General features: G+C 38.0%; 1 protein-coding gene across 1 annotated transcript in view; it reads right to left on the bottom strand.

Moving 5' to 3' along the window:
- Window positions 1–19,139, bottom strand: part of LOC583344 (RNA-binding protein 26) — a 28,688-nt gene extending 9,549 nt beyond the window's left edge. Inside the window, exons 1-12 of the mRNA XM_030980887.1 lie at window positions 18,715–19,139; window positions 17,177–17,295; window positions 16,444–16,658; window positions 15,586–15,713; window positions 14,483–14,664; window positions 12,848–13,078; window positions 11,909–12,376; window positions 10,906–10,989; window positions 9,664–9,816; window positions 8,196–8,566; window positions 6,672–6,806; window positions 10–129 (exon numbers count right to left, since the gene is read on the bottom strand). Of these exons, the coding sequence (XP_030836747.1) occupies window positions 10–129; window positions 6,672–6,806; window positions 8,196–8,566; window positions 9,664–9,816; window positions 10,906–10,989; window positions 11,909–12,376; window positions 12,848–13,078; window positions 14,483–14,664; window positions 15,586–15,713; window positions 16,444–16,658; window positions 17,177–17,295; window positions 18,715–18,776 (2,268 nt within the window). The 5' untranslated portion in view covers window positions 18,777–19,139. The remainder of the gene's footprint in view (window positions 1–9; window positions 130–6,671; window positions 6,807–8,195; window positions 8,567–9,663; window positions 9,817–10,905; window positions 10,990–11,908; window positions 12,377–12,847; window positions 13,079–14,482; window positions 14,665–15,585; window positions 15,714–16,443; window positions 16,659–17,176; window positions 17,296–18,714) is intronic.
- Between the last annotated feature and the right edge of the window lie 1,028 nt (window positions 19,140–20,167).

The raw sequence follows: 20,167 nt of genomic DNA, 5'->3' as shown, positions 1-20,167 counted from the left end.
ACCCCTTACCTTATCTGAAGGAGTTGCATGATTTCTAACGACAGTCAGCTGCTTTTTGGTAGGTAATTGTATTCTTTGCTTTGCAGGTTTTCTGGTGTGATGGTTTGGCTCGTCTTCTCCTGTTGTGTTCTGTAAAGCAACCATGGAGTATAGTACAAAAATAAAAAATAAAAAAATAAAAAAAGAGAGACTTTTCTAGTCTTAGTGGTAATCATTTAAGTTCAGGCCCTGTTTCATAAAACTTGCTACCAATAACAAATGCTAAATTTCTATGGCAAATTTGCTCTCAGCCAATCAAATACCTTAATTGCACTGAACCATATTACCGCATAGTCCCGTATATGCCTATCTACGTCTATCTACGTCTGCCAACATCACAATTCTGTTTTGATGACCTAGCGGAAACTCATCGATTATCACAAATTTTCGTCACACGTCTATGAGTTCTGTTTGGTAATAACATCATCTTGAATCTACTATATCCATGCTTGGAATAATTTATTCCTTGGGATACAGAAGTCTTATAAATCAGGACCAATATGACACCCAGTGTTTCTACGAATAAATGCAAAGGAAATCCAGGTACTGACACTTTCATTTACAAGCTGCCAAAAGGAATAACAATTCCAAGCATTAGTTTTGCTATCAATCTTATTTGCCGCTCAGGTTTGCCTGGCAGTGACAATGATATTGATAATGAAATTGTTGAGAACAATCTCGTGAGAATATACCCCAATCTGAACCGTTCAATTTGCCACCATTTTATTCTGTTACACAATGAGGGTGTACATGATGCCAATAATGACACAAACGGGAATAGTGACTGTACAAAGAACTTCGTTCGTAGAAGCTGCTTGATATGTAAAAAGGAGCTGATTAATTGCAATACCAAGGATATCTTGTGTGATAATTGCACAGATCTACCAAATAAAGTCAAATCATTGGAAGCTTCTGTCCTTGACATCGTTACAAGGTTGAACGACCAATATTGTGACCATATATCAATTGACGAGTCCTTAATAGGATCTACTGTCGAGAGTCCCAACAAAGGGAATAATAGACCTGTGTCTCCTGAAGTTAGCGAGACGATTCAAACAGTCGCTGACTTAGAGCGCCACGAACAAAACGTTATTAATCCCTCTCTACAGGAACAGTTCGACGAATACAAAACTAAACAAAAGCAACTGCACGCCCTGACAAAATCCAATCAAACCAATGTGATTGAGAATGCCCCTATTAACACTGACATTCAAACCACAAGGGATTCCATGACAAGAGAGAACGAAACATCACATGATGGAAACCCCGTTTCCATGAATGAGCGGAATCAGAAATCTATGCAAACACAAAGACCGATGAAAGCGGATGTGCTGATAATTGGGGACTCTATGACGAAACAAATCAGACCATCCAAACTTTCTCGAAGCAAAAACATTATCTGCAGAACTCTGAATGGAGCGAAAATTGAGGATGCACACAATGATGTATGTAAGTTCGCTAATGAGTATGAAGTAAGCGAAGTTGTCGTACATCTCGGCACAAATAACTTGCAATGCGATGAATCAGATGTAATAATTGCTAAAACAATCTCACTTCTTGAACAAGTCCATACAATTCCTGGGGTCAAGACCATTGCTACTTCAACTATCATCCATAGACTGAATGAAACGAATCAAGAATATACCAAAGTTTCAGAGGTGAACGCAGCCATCAAACTTTCAGCCAATCAACGAAGTTGGCTCGTCATCGATAATGACAATATCGACCCTGGCCTTCATCTCAACGCAGATGGCGTACATCTCAATCGGACGGGGACGATCACGTTTGCACAAAATATCATTCACTTTCTGCGGCGATCATCTAGACCAACATCGATGGACTCGCAATACAAGTCTCTGCAATCCTATGATGTTGATTTTCCACCCCTGAATGATAACAGAATTCCACAGAACGGAGGAGATGATGGATTGACATCAACCCAATTTAGCTATCCAACGTGGACGCCCCAGCAAGACGCACAGAAGAACGAGCCTCCACCTTTTCCGTGGCACAGCTACAGCTACTCGAAATCTCGACGGAAACCAGAAAACAGAGTGTTCCCAAAAGATTGGATGGACAGTCTTACAACAGCCAGGAATCTCCTGAACAATCGTTACCACTAAATGCCACTACTTGTGACAATATCACCTTTACTTCTAAAAACAGTCTCAATCCAACTGGCTCACAAACTGATGTAAATTGGGCCCACACCTGTAAGTACTTCGGAACTCAAGATAAATTATTCAGCTGCCTTCCTAAAACAGGTTTAAAAATATGTCACATTAATATAAATTCAATTGTACCAAAGTTATCTGAACTTAAAATTGTACTTCAACATAATCCTTTCCATGTTGTTGCTGTCTCTGAAACCAAATGCGATGCTACCATATCTGATTCTGAATTAGACATTGAAAATTACAATATTTTCCGCAAAGACCGCAACCGGCATGGAGGGGGTGTGGCTCTGTACGTGAAAGATGACGTAAGTTGCCGGTTTGAAAATAATATTACATGCGACGATATTGAAGCCCTGTGGGTAAAACTATCGCCAAAACATTCAGAAACACTTCTTATATGTGTTATCTACAGACCTCCAGATTCGTCGTCAAGTTACTTTGATTTATTGAACGGAATGTTAAGTCAAGCTGTCACCAATACAGATGTGGAAATGATATTACTTGGAGACTTAAATTGTGATATGTGTCCAAATAACATAGACTCTCTATCACGATCTCTCGAAGAGATAATGTCTGGTTTTCTTTTCGATCAACTGATTGATGTTCCAACACGAGTGACGACAACGTCGCAAACTATTATTGATCTTATATATTCCACTGACGTAGAAAATCACTCCTTGAATGGAGTGCTAAAAACATCATTTAGTGATCATTATATGATTTTCACCGTTTACGGTGATGCTGATATTACTCAAAAAGAAAATATCATAGAATGGAGAGATTTTAAGGGTTTTGAGTTTGCAGAATTCAATTTTTTACTTTCCCAAGTGCATTTTGAAGAATTATATCAGTGTAAGGATGTTAACTGTGCATGGGATATATGGTACAACCCGATAATGGAAATTGTAAATATGTGTGCACCATACAAAAGAAAACGTCTAAGAAATAATCCATGTCCTTGGGTGACAGGTGACGTCATTAAATTGATGAACACGAGGGACTACCTTCGTGATAAAGCAATACAGCTCTCGTCATCAGATTTTTGGGAACAATATAAAAAATGCAGAAATCTTATCACACGCGAACTCAAAAATCTTAAAAAATCATACATTACTTCATTATTGAACGACAAATCAGGAAACGCAAATGCGTTATGGGATGTTATGCGACGTCTTACTAAGAAAAAACAGTCTAAAAATATAATATTGAATGTAAACGATGTTGAAATATCAGACTTGAAGGAGGTTGTCGAATATTTTAATACGTATTTTGTTGACTCCGTTTCTGAACTCACTAAAGGTTTTGAGCTCGAGACCGAAACAATTAAGAGATGTGAATCACTTGAAGAAAATCTGGAAAAACAAACAAACGGTGATTTACTTTACTTTTCAAATATCTCGATAGATTTCGTCATCAAACAGATAAAATCATATACTTGCAAAAAAGCAACTGGGTATGATGAAATCTCTGTTAAAATACTGAAATATATCTGTGATATTCCTCATGTAATGGAAAGTTTAGTATATATACTCAATTTGTCTTTGCATTCTTCAGTATACCCTGATGCTTGGAAGATAGCCCGAGTCCAACCAATTCCCAAAGGAGGGGATACAGCCATAATGAAAAACTACAGACCCGTGTCTATATTGCCGATTTTATCTAAAATAATTGAAAGGGCAGTTTATTTAAATATCTTTGAATATCTGTCTCAGCATAATCTATTTTATAAGAACCAATTTGGATTTCGTCCTAAGCACTCATGTGAAACAGCCCTATTGTGCATGGTTAACCAGTGGTCAGTCAATGTAGACAAAGGGTATTTAAATGGTGTAGCTTTTATAGATCTCCGACGTGCATTCGATACAGTCAATCACTCTCTCCTCTTAAATAGATTACATCAATATGGTTGCTCTCCGCATGTAATTAAATGGTTTGAATCATACTTGAAAAATCGCCAACAATTTGTCTCATTAGGGAAAGAAAAATCAACATTTAGAAATATAACAATGGGAGTTCCACAAGGGTCCATCCTGGCCCCGCTCCTTTTTACTCTATTCGTTAATGACCTCCCATGTTCCATCTCAAATGGCATTGTTTATATGTATGCGGATGATACTACTATTTCTGTATGTGGAAAAACTAAGCAAGAGGTAGAACTCAAACTGACAAAAGCTCTTGGTGAACTGAATTCTTGGCTGAATAAAAATAAGTTGATTTTGAATAGTGATAAAACCAAAACGATGCTGCTAGGATCAAAGCAAAAGCTTAGATCATTAGATAACAGTATGCTGTCGATTGAATTAAATAGATGCCAATTGGAATGTGTATATACATATAAATGTTTGGGAGTTATAATTGATAACAGTCTTGACTTTAAAAAACATATCGAAAGTATTGCTTTAACTGTGAAACAGAAATTAGGAACTATTCGTCGATGTAAACATTATTTTGATAAAGCACAATTGAACAAACTGTACTGGGCTTTTGTAGTGCCCCATTTAATGTACTGTTGTACCGTTTGGTCTGGGAGATCTGAAGCAAACCATAGTAAACTGGAAAGATTACATAAGAGGGCAGCATATATGATATCTCGTTTTTCCTGGGAAACCCCATCTGAACAAGTGTTTGAAATTCTATCCTGGCCGAAAGTAGATCATCTGTTTTTTAGAGCATCTTGTTGCATGATTCATAAATGCTTACATAAAGCTGCACCTGAAGTACTAGGTGATAAGTTTATTTATATTGAAGCGATATCATCTCGAACAACAAGGAGCACAAATAAGATGCTAATTAGGATGCCACATGTTCGTACGACCTTTTATCAGAAGTCATTTCTTGTCACAGGTCCATCAAACTGGAATAAATTACCCGAACGTATTCGATTTATAAAAAATATGAAACCATTTAAACAAGAATTGGCAAAATGGCAAAAGACATCCACATTTTAATATGATTATGGTATGATATAACTCTTCTTTTTCTCCTCTTTTTATATATTTTATCATATCTTCTTCTTGTTTTCTCTTGTTGGTTTGTTATTGTGGTTGTATGTTGCTGTTGTTTTTTTGTTTTTTGTTTTTTGTTATTTGTTGTTTTTGTTTTAATAACTTTTTACTGTTTGCTTCAATAGGATATATGGCATTTACATATTTGTATCATATACATTTTACTAATTTCGTTATTCTCTATGTTCAAATCCTTTTATATAACCTGGTTTGCAATTTTAGTTTGTTAAAATCGTATTTTGTAACTTTCTATATTTATTTATATTTTTATATTTGTATCATATACATTTTAATCATTTCGTTATTCTTTATAATCAAATCCTTATTTATAACCTGGTTTGCAATTTTTTTTTTGTTAAAATCGAATTTTGTAATTTTCTATATTTATTTATATTTTGATATGTTGATGAAATGTATATACTTGTTTGTGTCATGAAGGGCCTCAACGAAAACCAGTATTTGTTTGCTGATTGGGCTACCCTTCTTTTTAAAGATGTGTTATAAATAAATAAATAAATAAATAAATAAAATACCATGATTTCCGTAGCTTCAAAACATATATTGTAACTTGTAATCACTTATTGGTTTATTTATTCATTTGTTTCATTTAAAGTGGCACGTTCCCGCCAGTGTAGTTATCGCTGCTCTAGTCATCGCCATCTTGGTTCCGAAGATCGACTTCTAATTTGCATACAGCTGTCAATCAAACTGTACGCACGGCCTGGCCTGCCTTCGCCAAGCCAGCTGATCGCTGACGATCGCGACGTCACGAAAGTGGGCGGAAACAGCAGCCGAATCTTAGAGCCGAACTGCGATTGGCATTACTTCGGCACATGTATGCGATAATCGGTATTGTCCGGGCATTCTGAACATGCCATCTGCGTAAGAGCCGTATTCTGTTGGTGTCAATAGGCAGCTAGCACCGTCCGCCAGCGGGTACGTATTTTGAACGCCCTCTGGAATACGGGGTTAAACAGGGTAACTCTCTCAGTATGACAACTGTTTTTCTGAGAGGCCCTGTACAAATTATAGATTACATATACAGAGGAATTGAACAATATTTAAATACATACACATACATAATGGTGGCCAATAGGATGCGAAGTGCATTACACTCATCTTGCCCTAGCAATTTACTGTGGCATATGGCAATGACATTTTACTCTAGTTATTAATCTGGCTATAGTGCTGATAACCTTGTAAATGCAAAATTATTATAATAATAAAAACGTTGCTTATAAAGCGCTTACCATCACGGTCTCTAAGTGCTATAACAAACAAAATAAACTGATAAACAATTACATATTAAACAAAAGATAAAAGTGCAAATAAACCTACAAATTACAATACATATGAAATGCACATCAATGTGAACAGAGTAAGTTAATCATCAAATGCAAGTTTGAATAAATGTGTCTTAAGACAAGTTGTCTTGAAAATGTTAGCATACCTCGGGAGGGACATGCCAGAAGACCTTGACAAAGCGGTTGTTGAAGACGGCCTCTGTGGACTGATAGGCCTTCTTGGCCTCCAGATGAGTTGTGAAGGTGACCAACGCTGCCTCCAGGTCCTGGGCATAGGCAACCTGCCACAATGGAAATGAATGTAGAAAAGTTTTAGATTGCAGGGTTTAAAGATAAAGTTAAGTTCTTGTCATGCAATTGCATTGTGAAAGAAACAGTGTGGAATTGACTAGAAACGGTTGATCATCTAGCATATAAGTATAGGTGTGTACTGCAAGGTTCTGGAATAATCAAAACGATAAAAAATTTGGCCCTGTCTTGGTAAAGTTAAAAGCACTGTACACAAAAAAGATGTATATGGGATTACACAAACATGTTGCATAAAAATCTGTCCCGATTTTTATGATGTTACATGCCATGTTTAGAATATTAAGGCATTTGAAGAGCTATGCTTTTCAGGGAACATTTTTTATCTGATGTTCTTCCACACTTGCATAATAACAATGACAACGCTCACAAATTTTTTTTCACCTCTACCCAGAACTCATCCTTCTCTTTAACACAAGCAGGGATCTGGGAGGCATGGGCCACAACATTTGAACTCTGGACGCCCTAAATTTAACATTTATTCAAGATGCATAGAGACCATAAAGGTTATAAGCCCCTCGTGACAAACAAAAATATTGTGGAGCCCTGTTTTAAAAGAGGAACCTGGGACAAGCATAGGCTACTTTGATTCATACACACATTTAAAAAACTTCACATTTTGTTTTACAGGATTGGAAGACAGATTTGACTTGTGAAGTGCTGCATAAAACACATAAAGGTACATCTGGGCCCTGTCTTACAAAGAGTTGCGATTGATCCAAATCAATCGTAAGTCCTCCAATCAATCGCAAGTTTGCAGTCTTCTATCTCTTATGTACATAGTTACGATTGATATCAATCGCAAATAAGTTACGATTGATATCAACTCTTTGTAAGACGGGGCCCTGATGAATTAATTAGGACTGGCTATTCCTTCTTAACCTGCCCCCCTTGAAATCATATACATGAAATGCGTGAATATGTGTGTAATGGGTATTAAGTACAAAATAATGTACCCCTGTTCTTGACAAGCAGACTGTGTGGACTGCACAGACACAAGTTGATTTACAAGGGAGTATGTCATTTAATCTAGCAGTCTATTGAACACAGTAGAACTCAGTAGATCAGAGAACCACTTTTGTGTTTGCTGCTTGCATGCTTTGCGCTGTGAACTTGTTCCCCCTTTCTCTTTCTATTTATAAATCAAACTGTTAATCGAAATTCTGTATATAAATATTCTATACCACTCTATGATGAAAACAAAACTCTTAACAATGCTACTTTACAGACACAAAATAAACAAATTGAAGAGAATTTTTTTTATTCAAATGAAAGAACGGCAAAATCTACGAAGGGCTTGATGATTTCTTTTGATGGTATGGACCAATTACAGAAAGCACTGTAATGTCAATCGTCACACTCACCTGAAGATTGACGATATTGCCAAACTTGCTGAAGTGCTCGTTGAGCTTGGTGATGTTGTTGAACTCCCTGGGTATCTTGCGCACCTCCAGGATCCTGTTGTTTGGCACAAATCTTCCTTTCCCCTTCCCGCCTATCCTGGCCCTGAGATCCACCGCACCGCCGCCGCCCCCACCGTGGTTGTAGGGCCGCTTTTGAGGGGGGTACCCTAAGCCCAAGGGCCTGTCGTTGCTCTTGATGACTGCACGTCTCTGCTCCTCTTGCACACCGAGACCGAGACCGTCTTGGCCCTTGGTGAGGTCAACAACCTTCCTTTCGCTTTGGTTGTCATCAGAGGAGGAGTCCTTTGTCAGGGCACCTATTTCTTCCATTTCTGTGTGGGTGAGAAGATAGAAATGACAGGTATAATACAAAAGTCTTTGGGCCTTTTAACTCTCTCTGTAAATCAAGACCAATACATCAAATATCAAATTGTAAAGACAGAGAGCTTGCCTATAAAATCAACTGCATATAGAATGTTTTGTTAGGTAGGGCAAGCCAAAATCTTTGTCGTACCTGGCGACAAAAAATGTACGTAATTTACATTCTGACTATTGAGATGCAATGATTTATAAAAGGTGAATTAAAAAATTTGTTTTGATGCTCTGTGTGTAATGGATTTTAAGTACATGTACATAGTAATCACTTTATTTGGAAATGCCACCTCCGAAATAATGTACCCTTGTTCTTGACAAGCAGACTGTGTGGAATGCACAGACACAAGTTGATTTACAAGGGAGAGTGTCATTTAATCTAGCAGTCTATTGAACACAGTAGAACTCGGTAGATCAGAGAACCACTTTTGTGTTTGCTGCCGGCTTGTATGCGGAGCGCTGTGAACTTTTTCCCCTCTTTCTATTTATAAATCAAACTGTTAATCAACATTATGGAGAAGATAATGGTAATTTTACTTGAAGTTATATATAAAGACAACCCTTCATAAATCAAAAAAATGAAGTGATACAGAATAGAGAACTAGTACCGATAAGATAGAGAGGGAAAAGAGAAATAAAAACAAAACAAAACAGTACATACCCCCTCCCCCCAACAAAACAAAAGACAAACTAGATGGACATTCGACTGCGACTGCACGCAGTCGAAAATGATGCTTCCGCAACAAAGCGATTTTATAAAACCAAAACAGAAGCAATTTTTCAAATTTGATTGTAATCCATCGACAGGTTCTCAGAATATTGTGATTACAAGCTATGTTTGCATACATAATAAGCCCTGTGACCTTTGACTCCAAAATCTAATCAGTTCAATAGCTCTGCAAATTGTACGCAATTCATATTTTGACTATTGAGATGCAATGATTTATAAAAGGTGAATCAAATAATTTTTATCAAGGCACTTCACAAAGCTGTATTCATTAAATTTTATTACATTATGAAAAATAGCATATTCTACAGCTTCTTAACGATGAATTACCTTCTCTGGTTGTTGTAGGGACCGTCTGTATGCCCACAAGGGTCCTGAGGTTGGACGAGGCCTGCCGAGGGGCACGGCCACCTCCAAAATATTGCCTGCCCCCCTGGGCCTCCATGCTGGGATCTTCCGGGTTGTAGCCTTCCATTTGGAAATCTGACAGAAAGGATGATAATAGTAGTTGTGAAATAGGTGTATAATCATTATAAAGCAGTGAGCGGTATAAACATTTGAATGATATGAAGAGTTTAATTCCAGAAGGACCTAAATCCATTTTTGTAACTTCGGAGAAAAAAGAAGTTGTTTACCAGATTTTGTACAGGCGTCTATTGAAAAGTGATATTAGAAGGTGCATTTTTTCATAATTGCTCCTGAAATTTAGATAGATAATTTTGTTTAAAGACGGGTTGTTAAAACAATGTTCTGATATGAATAAGCCAATTTTCATCAAAAGTGGATTTAGCTTCTATTGGAATTAAGTGCTTCATATACAGTTTTGTAAGATTTCTTCAGACACAAATGCTAATATCTATCGGGAGCAGGTTATAAAAATTGGTCCTAAAATAATGCCAAAATTGATTAAACTTATCATTGCATAACTGTCACAAAGTTCAATATTATGTTATCCAAGCCATATCACATTTATAAAGACAAAAATATTTTGATATAAGTTCTGTACCCTTGTTCTTGACAAGCAGACTGTGTGGAATGCACAGACACAAGTTGATTTACAAGGGAGTGTGTCATTTAATCTAGCAGTCTATTGAACACAGTAGAACTCGGTAGGTCAGAGAACCACTTTTGTGTTTGCTGCTGGCTTGTATTTCTACTGTTACATTAAACAAATTTTAACTGAATTTTCCATGAATGAATTCCTAAAATAATAAATGGAAAGTTGAACTGAATTATTCTTGAAAACCTGTGAGTATAAAAAAAAAGGTGATTTAGCGAGTGAATTAATATTTCTTTGATTTAATTTTGACATTACTTTAGTGTAATAGGTTTGTTTTCAACTCCTCCAGATTCAGTATAACTAGAGCCCTACATATCAGCTGCCATTTTGTTTTTAAGCCCCTCCCTCCCCCCCCCCCCCAAAAAAAAAAAATCCTGAAATCAACAAAGAATAATGGTGACGGCAAATGTTCTTATTCCTTGAATAACCTTATAACACCTTCCTTATAACTTAACCATTTTTCATAAGTTGATCTTAAAATATAAGCAATAGTTTTGCCGGACGGTGCTAACCTTGTGATGAGCCGTAAGGTTTTGTTTCTGACGGTGGCGGAGGAGGACTCGACTCTCTGGGAGGTGAAGACGGAGGTTGAGGCACTGCAAGATTGAGGGAGAAAGAGAAATGATGATACTAATAATACAGTCAAACTTGTCTATGGCGACCTCCCAAGAGAAACACAAAAAGTGGTCCTTGTAGACAGGTTACTTTCGTACATGTTTCAATGAAAAAACCATTTTCAAGGAAAACAAAAAAAATGTGGTCTTTGAAGACAGGTGGTCACTAAAGCAGGTTTGACTGTAATAATGATAATAGTATGCCTTGTTTACCCAGGGCAGCCTCATTGGTATTCATACTGTTCTTCCCGAGGGCCATGCATTCATATCATATGACGATTGAAACCCACACTGTACACACGTGTGCATTCAGGCAAATCGTGCACACAATGCCAACCAAGCGAAACTATAACTTGAATGTAAGTCCAATAAATGCATGGCTTCACATCATATGGAATAGAGACATGCAATTATGCCTATGTGTTATGCGCTATACAAATTATTTTCATTATTATTTGTATTAACTTTCATCATTATTATTATGACCACATTCTTGATGTTCCATAGTAAGTGAAATCATCTTTTTCTTCTTTTAAATATTCCACCTGAAAAGGGTCTGATCTACCTTTCTGAACAAACATACATTTTTGACTGGGGCTCTTGGAGCGACCTTTATAATGATATTTAACCCAACAAATATGTAACCATTGTTAAATATTGTAACCATGATGAATGCATAATGTTTCTTAATTATCTACCTACCACAACTGCAATGAAGGTTAAATGTGTACTAAAATTAGAAAATCATAGGAACGATAACATGAAGAACTTTTATTACGCATCTGTGTTGGTAATAGCACTTTAAAAATAATAGCAGACCTTTGACAAAGTGTTAGAAAAAGTATCGTAAAACTCAAAATGGTGACCAAACGAATACAAGTAGATTTTGATGGTAACTAACCTGATGGTGGCATATTAGCATCTGGAGCTGGAGGTAGTGGAGGAGGGGGTCTATTCATCTGAAGAGGCATGGGTGGAAGGGGCGGCGGTGGCCCTGAGGTTGGGGGTGGTGGTAGCCTCATGTGTGGTGGTAGGCCTGGAGGGGGACCAGGGGGTGGTCCGTTGTGCCTCGGCGGTCCATGCATCCTCCCAGGAGGGGGATGCATGGGTGGTGGAGGCGGCAGGGGCATCCCTGGCGTGGGCACGAAACCGGGCGGGGGCATGCCGAAGGGTGGTAGGAGGGGCGGAGGGGGCTGGGAAGGGGGTAAGGGGGGTAGAGGAGGCTGTGGGGCAGGGGGTAGAGAAGGCACTGGTGGTCTACTAGCATCCATGTTTGGAGGCGGTCTGAACATGTCTATATCCTCCACAACTACTGGGTCATTGCCATGATCGTATGGACAAAATTCTCCTTTCATGCAAAATCCCTTTTCTGTAAAGTGAATAGATGTTAGAGAGAAAACATATCAATGCATTTTAATAAGTCAGCAAAGAAGATCAATAGATTAAAATTTACTAAATACTCTTAATATGTTGGGCTTATAGTTTTGCTGATACACAGCATTATGAGAAAGTGATAAAGGATTTTAAATGGTTTTTTACTGCTCATAATCATGTCTTGCAGGTTCATGTACTATTAACCATTTCAATGCCATGGGTTGCAAATCAAGCCTGTGACTTAATCAATGTATGCAATGTTTGAGTGGGATACTATTAGCAAAATACACAAGTTCACTACATATCGCCAAAGTTGATGTAGTTGAAAGGAACCAGACATAAAACACAAACTGATTCACAAACAGTTTCCCAATAATTGCTTTTTCCTTAATACACTTTAGAGGTACAGTTCACATCAATTACTACTGTCACGTTTCCCTTTCTACTAAACCCCCACTTCACATACCATCGTAATCTCTACATCTCTGTCGTATCCTCTGCAGAGGTTGTTGTTGTTTTTGTTGTTGTTCTCCCTGCTTGGGCGGGCCCTGCGAGGATTCAGGCCCATCGTTTGAGACTACTGTGATCACACTGCTGATTGCCATTGGCTTAGAGTTATTTTCTTTCAATCGATCGTCACGCTCACGCTCGAGGTCTCTGTCACGGATTCTGCCACGATCGTCGAATCTGCCGGGATCTAAAAGCATGGGAGTGTTTCGGGATAAGCAGTTGGCCAGTACACCCTAACATCATTAGGCACACTTTTACATCAAAAATTAGCAAGTCTATTTTGTATATTTTTCACACAGAATATTTCATCAGAAGAGAGGAATCTATGGTTCAAACAACACCTTAGAGGTAACAAAATAGGAATCATTCCTCAATAATAGGAATGGTTGGCAGCTATACTTAGGGCCATAGAAAATAATAACAACAATTGGATTTATGTAGGCCCGTTTCTATGGATATATGGTGCCGTTTCTTGGTCAATAAACATATCATTAAGAATGGTACATGTATGAGGAAATGAGCTACAGATTGCTCATGGCCTGTCAACCTGAAACATATCATTTTTTTCCTTCACACTATTAGTAATGACCCCCAAATCATTATCATATTGTGTGCAAAAAAATGTGCTTTTAATAGTTGTTTTTTCACTGAAATCATATTCATCAGCGGTTGTTTTGATAGCATACAATAACACAGACCTTGGGCTCGGTAACATTGACTTTTATCCGTACAATGTCATGTGAACATCGCAATTACAAACCTGCTTTTTGGAAAGCACTATGAATCATGCTTGCAGAGTTTCATGACACAAAGTAATGGCATTAATAACAACAATATTTGAAATTTTAGAGCAAAGGAATGGGACAAGTTCCTGGGGGTATTTCACAAAGATCCAAAGTCAAACTTAAAGGTAAAGACCAGTATTGGAAACGCCCAAATTTCAAAAAATGAAATGGAAGCTCTCATTACCAATCATGTGAAAGAATATGTTTTGACCAATACATGATGATAAAAAATTTGCCAGGAAACTGCCTACTAATTCATATATTTGGTAAATTTGTTTCTCCCATGGTCTGTGAGAGATATAAGGTAGTCCCATATACATCTTTCTGTGTATAGTGCTTGTAACTTTACGAAGAATGGGCCAAATTTCTTATCATTTTGATGATTCCAGAACCTTACAGATGCTAGATGCTAGACGATCAACCTTTTATGATCGATTCCACAACGTTTCTTTCACAATGCAATCGCATGACCATAACTGGTCTTTACCTTTAACTCTAAGTTGTAACTAAAAATTATGGATAGCCGTTTATAGCCTTAAAATAAAATATATTCAAAAGCAAAAGCATTTTAGACTTTCACAAATTCCACATCAAGAAAATGATATCTCCTTGATAATAGAAAATATGAATGATTTGTTATCAACAGCATATGCCTTTTAAAATAACTTTTACAAAATATTTTCATAGATGCTAATGGCTTTCCATAATTGTTAAGTCCAACTTAGAGATAAGTTCAACTTAGGTTCTTTGTAGAACACTCCCCTGGTATCTCTACTTCACATGAATCTCTTTCGAGCACTCCCTACCTCTTCCATCACGACCCCTCATCCGATCCCTTTCCCTGTCCCGATCTCTGAAGTCTCTATTATCCCTGTTGCGATCCCTGTCCCTGTCCCTGTCTCTGTCTCGATCTCCGTACCGACGAGGGCCACCGAAGCGATCCGGTCGGTCATCTCTCCTCCTCCGGTCTTCATCTCTTCTCCTTCTCCTGCCAAGACAATGGAGAGGTAAAGGTACATAGTGAACAGAGCATGCTGGAGAAGAATTCCCCATCCCTTTTCGATTTAAAGTGAATCAGTAACATTGCCTCAGATTCTGAAACAAAATCTTGCATTTAGCTCATGCTGCAATCAGAATTATAAACCTTTAGGTCAGTCAGGAATCCCATGACTTTTATGAGCCGATCGCCTGTCTGATTGTCAAGATATTACTAATTGGAAATTGAAAATTACATTTTTTGTTTTCCTAACGGTTTTTATAACACTAGTTTATTGGGGAAAATGAGACCGGTCACTCAAAGATTTTTACTTTTTTTGAGGCACTTCATGATCATTTTGAAGCACAATATTTTTAGGGCTTCAATATTACACCATATCACAGACACTGATAAAACGTAGGGCCATGTATCTCAGATTGAACATTGTTAAACGATGCCTTTAAGAAGTGCCCAGAACATCAGCTTTTGTCAAATAAATTCCTTTAATACAGAGTCCAGTTTCCGAAAGGACAGGAAACATCATGAAACTGGGCCGGTATTAAATTCAATACTCTGTTTATTTAAAACTTTTACTTAGCATTTGGCTTTACTACAAAGTAAGTAAAATTTCTGAACTCGTATTCAGTTCACGTTTAAGCAATGTATTTGCGAGCACACTTTACGGCAAAATACCTGCTGATAAGCATTGTGACATCACACTGTTAATCATTAAATGTGCGCTAATATAATTGTGCGCAGATTATGATAACTGCGTATGAAAACCATTACGCCTGTCAATCAATACTCCCAAAATATTTGGCTTAAGATACAAATTCTAGCGTAAACAATTGAGAGAGTAGCATATGTGGCTGGAGCAGGTAATGTTGCTATACCTGGCAGTACCATTAAGGGTAGATTTGATCATACAAGTACCTTGGACTGAAGCTCCTGCTCCTGCTCCTGTTCCTGGGTGAATGGCTCTTTGACTTGCTCCTGGAATGTGACCTGGAGTGTCTCCGGCCGCTCCGCCGATGATCCCGCTGCTCATCATTCTCTCCAGTCTAAAGATGATGAAAGATGGCATACAAAATTGTTGATGTAATGCACAAATCGCATCCCAAAGCTTTTCAATCTTACATACTCCATGGAAACTACATTATCTATGCATGTAATGCATCTTTTCATGGAAACTACATTATCTACGCATTTCTTCAAGTGATACTGATAATTTTTGTGTTTGTATGCCTTCTCGAGATTAAGGGACCTTTTGTTTGTTGCGACTCTTGAGGTTACAGAATATTCCCCCGGATTTATAAGCATCCTTCTATAGATGTAATAATAAGCAGGAATGCCAGTACGAATTGATCAGAGGGCCTGAAATTACCTAGAAAGAGCTATTTTGTACACATAATTGCCTGAACTCAGGCAATTGCCTGAAAATTGGCATCCCGGAATACATGTAAGTTAATTTTGAACATTTTGGTTGACATTTTTGCCTCTCTCCACCGTCGTTCGTTTGCCACACATGCAATTCTGCATAAAATAACAGGCAAAAATAATGCTTTGTGCAACACACTATATTTGCAAAATTACCCACTTCCAGCCTTGATTAGCTCCATGACAACCCTTGCAATACTAGCAAGATTCATTGTGCACAGGAAACAGTTTAAGTAATGTCGAGGGCTTTGGTTTATATATATATATACGCCATGACAACTAAAATGTGGCACAGGGAGATTATTTGTGTGGCATCTAAGGAGTTAAAGGTCTGCAGCATATTAAATTTCTCACCACATCTCTATTTGAGCTCCTCGACCTGACCTCTTCTTTGGTTGATGTTTCAGCACTGGTCGGTAAATCGGCACCACCAGGAGCCAACGCTGCGGGCTGTGGTGGCGGCGGATCTTGCTTGCCGCCCTCTACTGCTGTAATATTGGCACTTCCCCCTGGAATGTAAGACTTTGTGGCAAGAGCGACAAAAAGGTTGTCGACAAAGGACTGCGTTTCTGCAAATAAAAGAGGTGAAACAAAAAGTGGAAGGCATGAAATAACATCTTATTTGATAACTGCTCACATAAATCAATGATCCTTTTTTCAGAGAGGTAAAGATGACCATCAGAGTAGATGAATTTCAAGACATCATACCGTAATCAAATGGTATGATTAAGTGACACTATTGGTGCTCCAACATTAGTGATACAAAGGTTTAGCTTACCTCCACTGGCTACCAATATTCTAGCATAAAGGCATGGTAAAAAAGGCTGTCAGGTTTGCAGTTATTTTGAGAAGTTCATTGAAGATTTGAGGCCTGTATTAATCTTACAGTGTATATTATTTTGAGAGACTTTTCCACAGCCACTCTCAAACGAAGCAAGGACCATCTTCTCACCACATCTATATCGTAAACTTACATGTAACAAGCCCTTGAGCACAGTTACCAGTTATTATGATTTCACATGTCTTTTCTTTCAAAGAGAACAAATAACACTACAGGTATTTACTCTTAGACAGACGACAAACTTACCATTTACAAGAAAGACTCCAAGTTGATCGATGCATGTAGCCCTGAGCTCCTCGTTAGTTTTATCCTTTTTGGTTAGGGCCACCACATACTTGGCCAAGGCATTAGGGTCGGCATCACAACTGTTGGAGAGGAAAATTGTAAGGATATTTCTTTCATTACAAATTTACAATTGTTAACTCTAATTCCATGTGTACTAGAGGGCACAGGTCTGCAGCTAGGTTTCAAGGCCTATCTGACACCCAGTAGTAGGGTGTCTGAACGATTTTTCAATTTTCAATTTGGGATCGTTTTTCACCATTTTTGTTGGATATTTGAATAAAAAATGTAATCAGAATAATACATTTCAAATTTCAAGACTCACCAATGTTTCCATCAAAAGATACAGCCCCTCAAAAACTCTGCAATATTCATAGCATTTTGGTCAGAATGGACAAAAAAGTGGTTCACTTCGAGTTATCATTTTTTGCTCAACAGCTGCATTCTTATGCAATAGGCTATATGCAAAAAGTGGGGGAAGGGTATTTTCAAACTTAAATCCTACGTGATCCCTTGGGGCTATCCAAAAAAAAAGAACACCAACGTATTCCTTACGACTTAACTAATTACCCCTCGGGGGTTCGATTCTCAAAAGTTGGAAATCTCCCGAGTTGCCATGGAAACGCATTTAAATCGCTGTTTTGACCAAGATATTTTTAGAAATTTGAAATGACCCCCCTTTGGAAATATGGGAATTAATCTGCCCTTTCATATGACACCTCATTTATTGAGTACCACCTTCAGGATCACAACAGATTAAGGTTTGTATCTAAATTTATTTTTAAAAACTTGACCAATTTTGCAATGCACATAGACTCTATAGGGATGTGTGCAATGTCAATGGGAAGGGTTTTAGCACACAAAACGTGGTGCGCGATCAGACACCCTACCAGTACTAGTAGGCCTACACACGCTTTGCGTATATAAATCAGTGATAGATCCGATTCTGCAGAGTGACAGTGTCCGTGTGCAAGAGACAAATGCTTTAAAACATAATTATTCAAAGAAAAATGCAAGTTGCAACATCGCTTAAAACATTCAATGCAAGACAAAGAAAGATGTTTTCTATGATAGACAAGAATATTCAGAATCAATCGCACATTACTTTACTTTACTTTACTTTAATACACGATGTTGTAGGTCTAAGCCTGTTCATCGATCCAGGATTCTTCCGTGATTACTGCTATTTATTGTCTGGTCATTTTTGGTCATTGTCTGGTCATTTGTCACATTGTCTGGTCACATTGTCTGGTCATTTTTCATTTTATTGATCAACATCATGTAACCGAGTCTAGCATCTTCTTAAAAAATGAAAAATTCACAGCCATTTTTCATCAGGCATTGATATTTATCATCATGATTAAATCAACATTCAAATGTCAATTGTCATGAAGACATGATCACGAGTGAGTGACATCGACAATAATGACAATGACAATAACTTGTCATTATTTTATTCAATCCATTCAAGTCTCAAGAGAATAAAATAAATCAATACTCACATTGGTTCCAATTTCTTTGCCAGCCATGCCATCAAGTCTTCCACATTATCAATAACAGGCATTGTTTTCTTTCTCTGTTCGAAAGCGATTTCTGTATCACCTGCAACAGTGCATGCATGCACTCATCAGTCTCGATCTCCTCAGTTCGGCTTGCGTGTAAATGTAACGTGATTGTGAATGTCCGTATGTTTCTCACACAATCACAACTCAGCACGAAATTGAAGGTAGCAGAACGCTGATATTAGGTTTCCTTCACAAAAACATAACTGACCAGAATCATCTTCACAATATTTTGAGCCAAATTACAACCTTAACTTAATATTTGACGGCCATCTTTGACTCAATTGGTGCGTTTTAGGGTAAATGAAGCAAGTCCCATGCAGTGAATACGTAAACTCAACGTAGTTGGCGTGTTACGTGCGTGCGCCTAATAATGCATGTACGCGCTGTTTGAAATTTTACTCCATAGATGTTAATGCATGCAACACGGAAAACGTGTGCGTTGTAGAGAGTGGCGTAGCGGGAGCGTGGCCATTGTAGAAGACATTTTATTTTTTATTAGGGGGGGGGGGGGGTTTAAAGTGCAGAGCGTAGCGAGCGGAGCTCAAATTGGTGTGGGGGTCTAGGGGTGAAGCCTCCGAAAGCTCAGTTTTTTTTAGCAGGCCAGGGGCAGCGGAGCGTCATTCAAAGTGCGTGTGTGGGGGGGGGGGGGGCACGAACAAAACAAAAAGGGGCACCTTCAAAGGGAAACCTCATACCGAAAATATACAATTTTTAGACATTGATATGCCTATATACCCCTCCGTTGTTATTAGTTTACTCTGTATGTTTATAGAAATAGATCAGTGCTATTACAATGATAAATATTCCGCTTGCGCTTTTAATATATATAGGCAGTCCCATCCTGCCTGGTTTGAAAAATAGTGTCGCTGGGTTGAAGGTGAAATGGTTCCCATTTAAAAAAAAACATGAAGTCATACTAATTACCGGCGAAGTAAAAAAAAAAAGTTTGAACAAGTTTATTGCTTGTTTTTATATATACTATAGTTTTGCTAAGGAGTGTAATGGTTTAATCCAACAAAACTTTAAAAACCTGTAAGGGGGGTCACTTCCGTCACATTCGCCCCTCTCGTTCACTATGCTCCCTCGTCCCTCACATTTCGTCCCCCCGGTCATGAAAAGAAATCGCCGCCCTGACTGAATGGAGTTTTTTTAGCCAGATTATAGCGATAAAAGTGTGTGATTTTTTAAATAAAATTAGGCTCTTACGGAAATGATTTCATGAAATCACAAACTGCCGACATGCTTGACGATGTCTTCTTGTTTTTACGCATTTCCTATTTTTACGCTTTTTTTTTTGCTGAATTAGGTTTGCTAAATCGCGCTTTCAGAATTTAATATTGTCCTGCATTTACCATTTATTTTTGCCGGGGCCTTGGTTGGTTTCTTTCTA

This window comes from Strongylocentrotus purpuratus, unplaced genomic scaffold, assembly GCF_000002235.5.
Source record: "Strongylocentrotus purpuratus isolate Spur 01 unplaced genomic scaffold, Spur_5.0 spur5_scaffold_11, whole genome shotgun sequence".
Classification (NCBI taxonomy): domain Eukaryota; kingdom Metazoa; phylum Echinodermata; class Echinoidea; order Camarodonta; family Strongylocentrotidae; genus Strongylocentrotus; species Strongylocentrotus purpuratus.
Note: the sequence above shows the minus strand (reverse complement) of the source record. Positions and strands in the feature narration are given on the sequence as shown.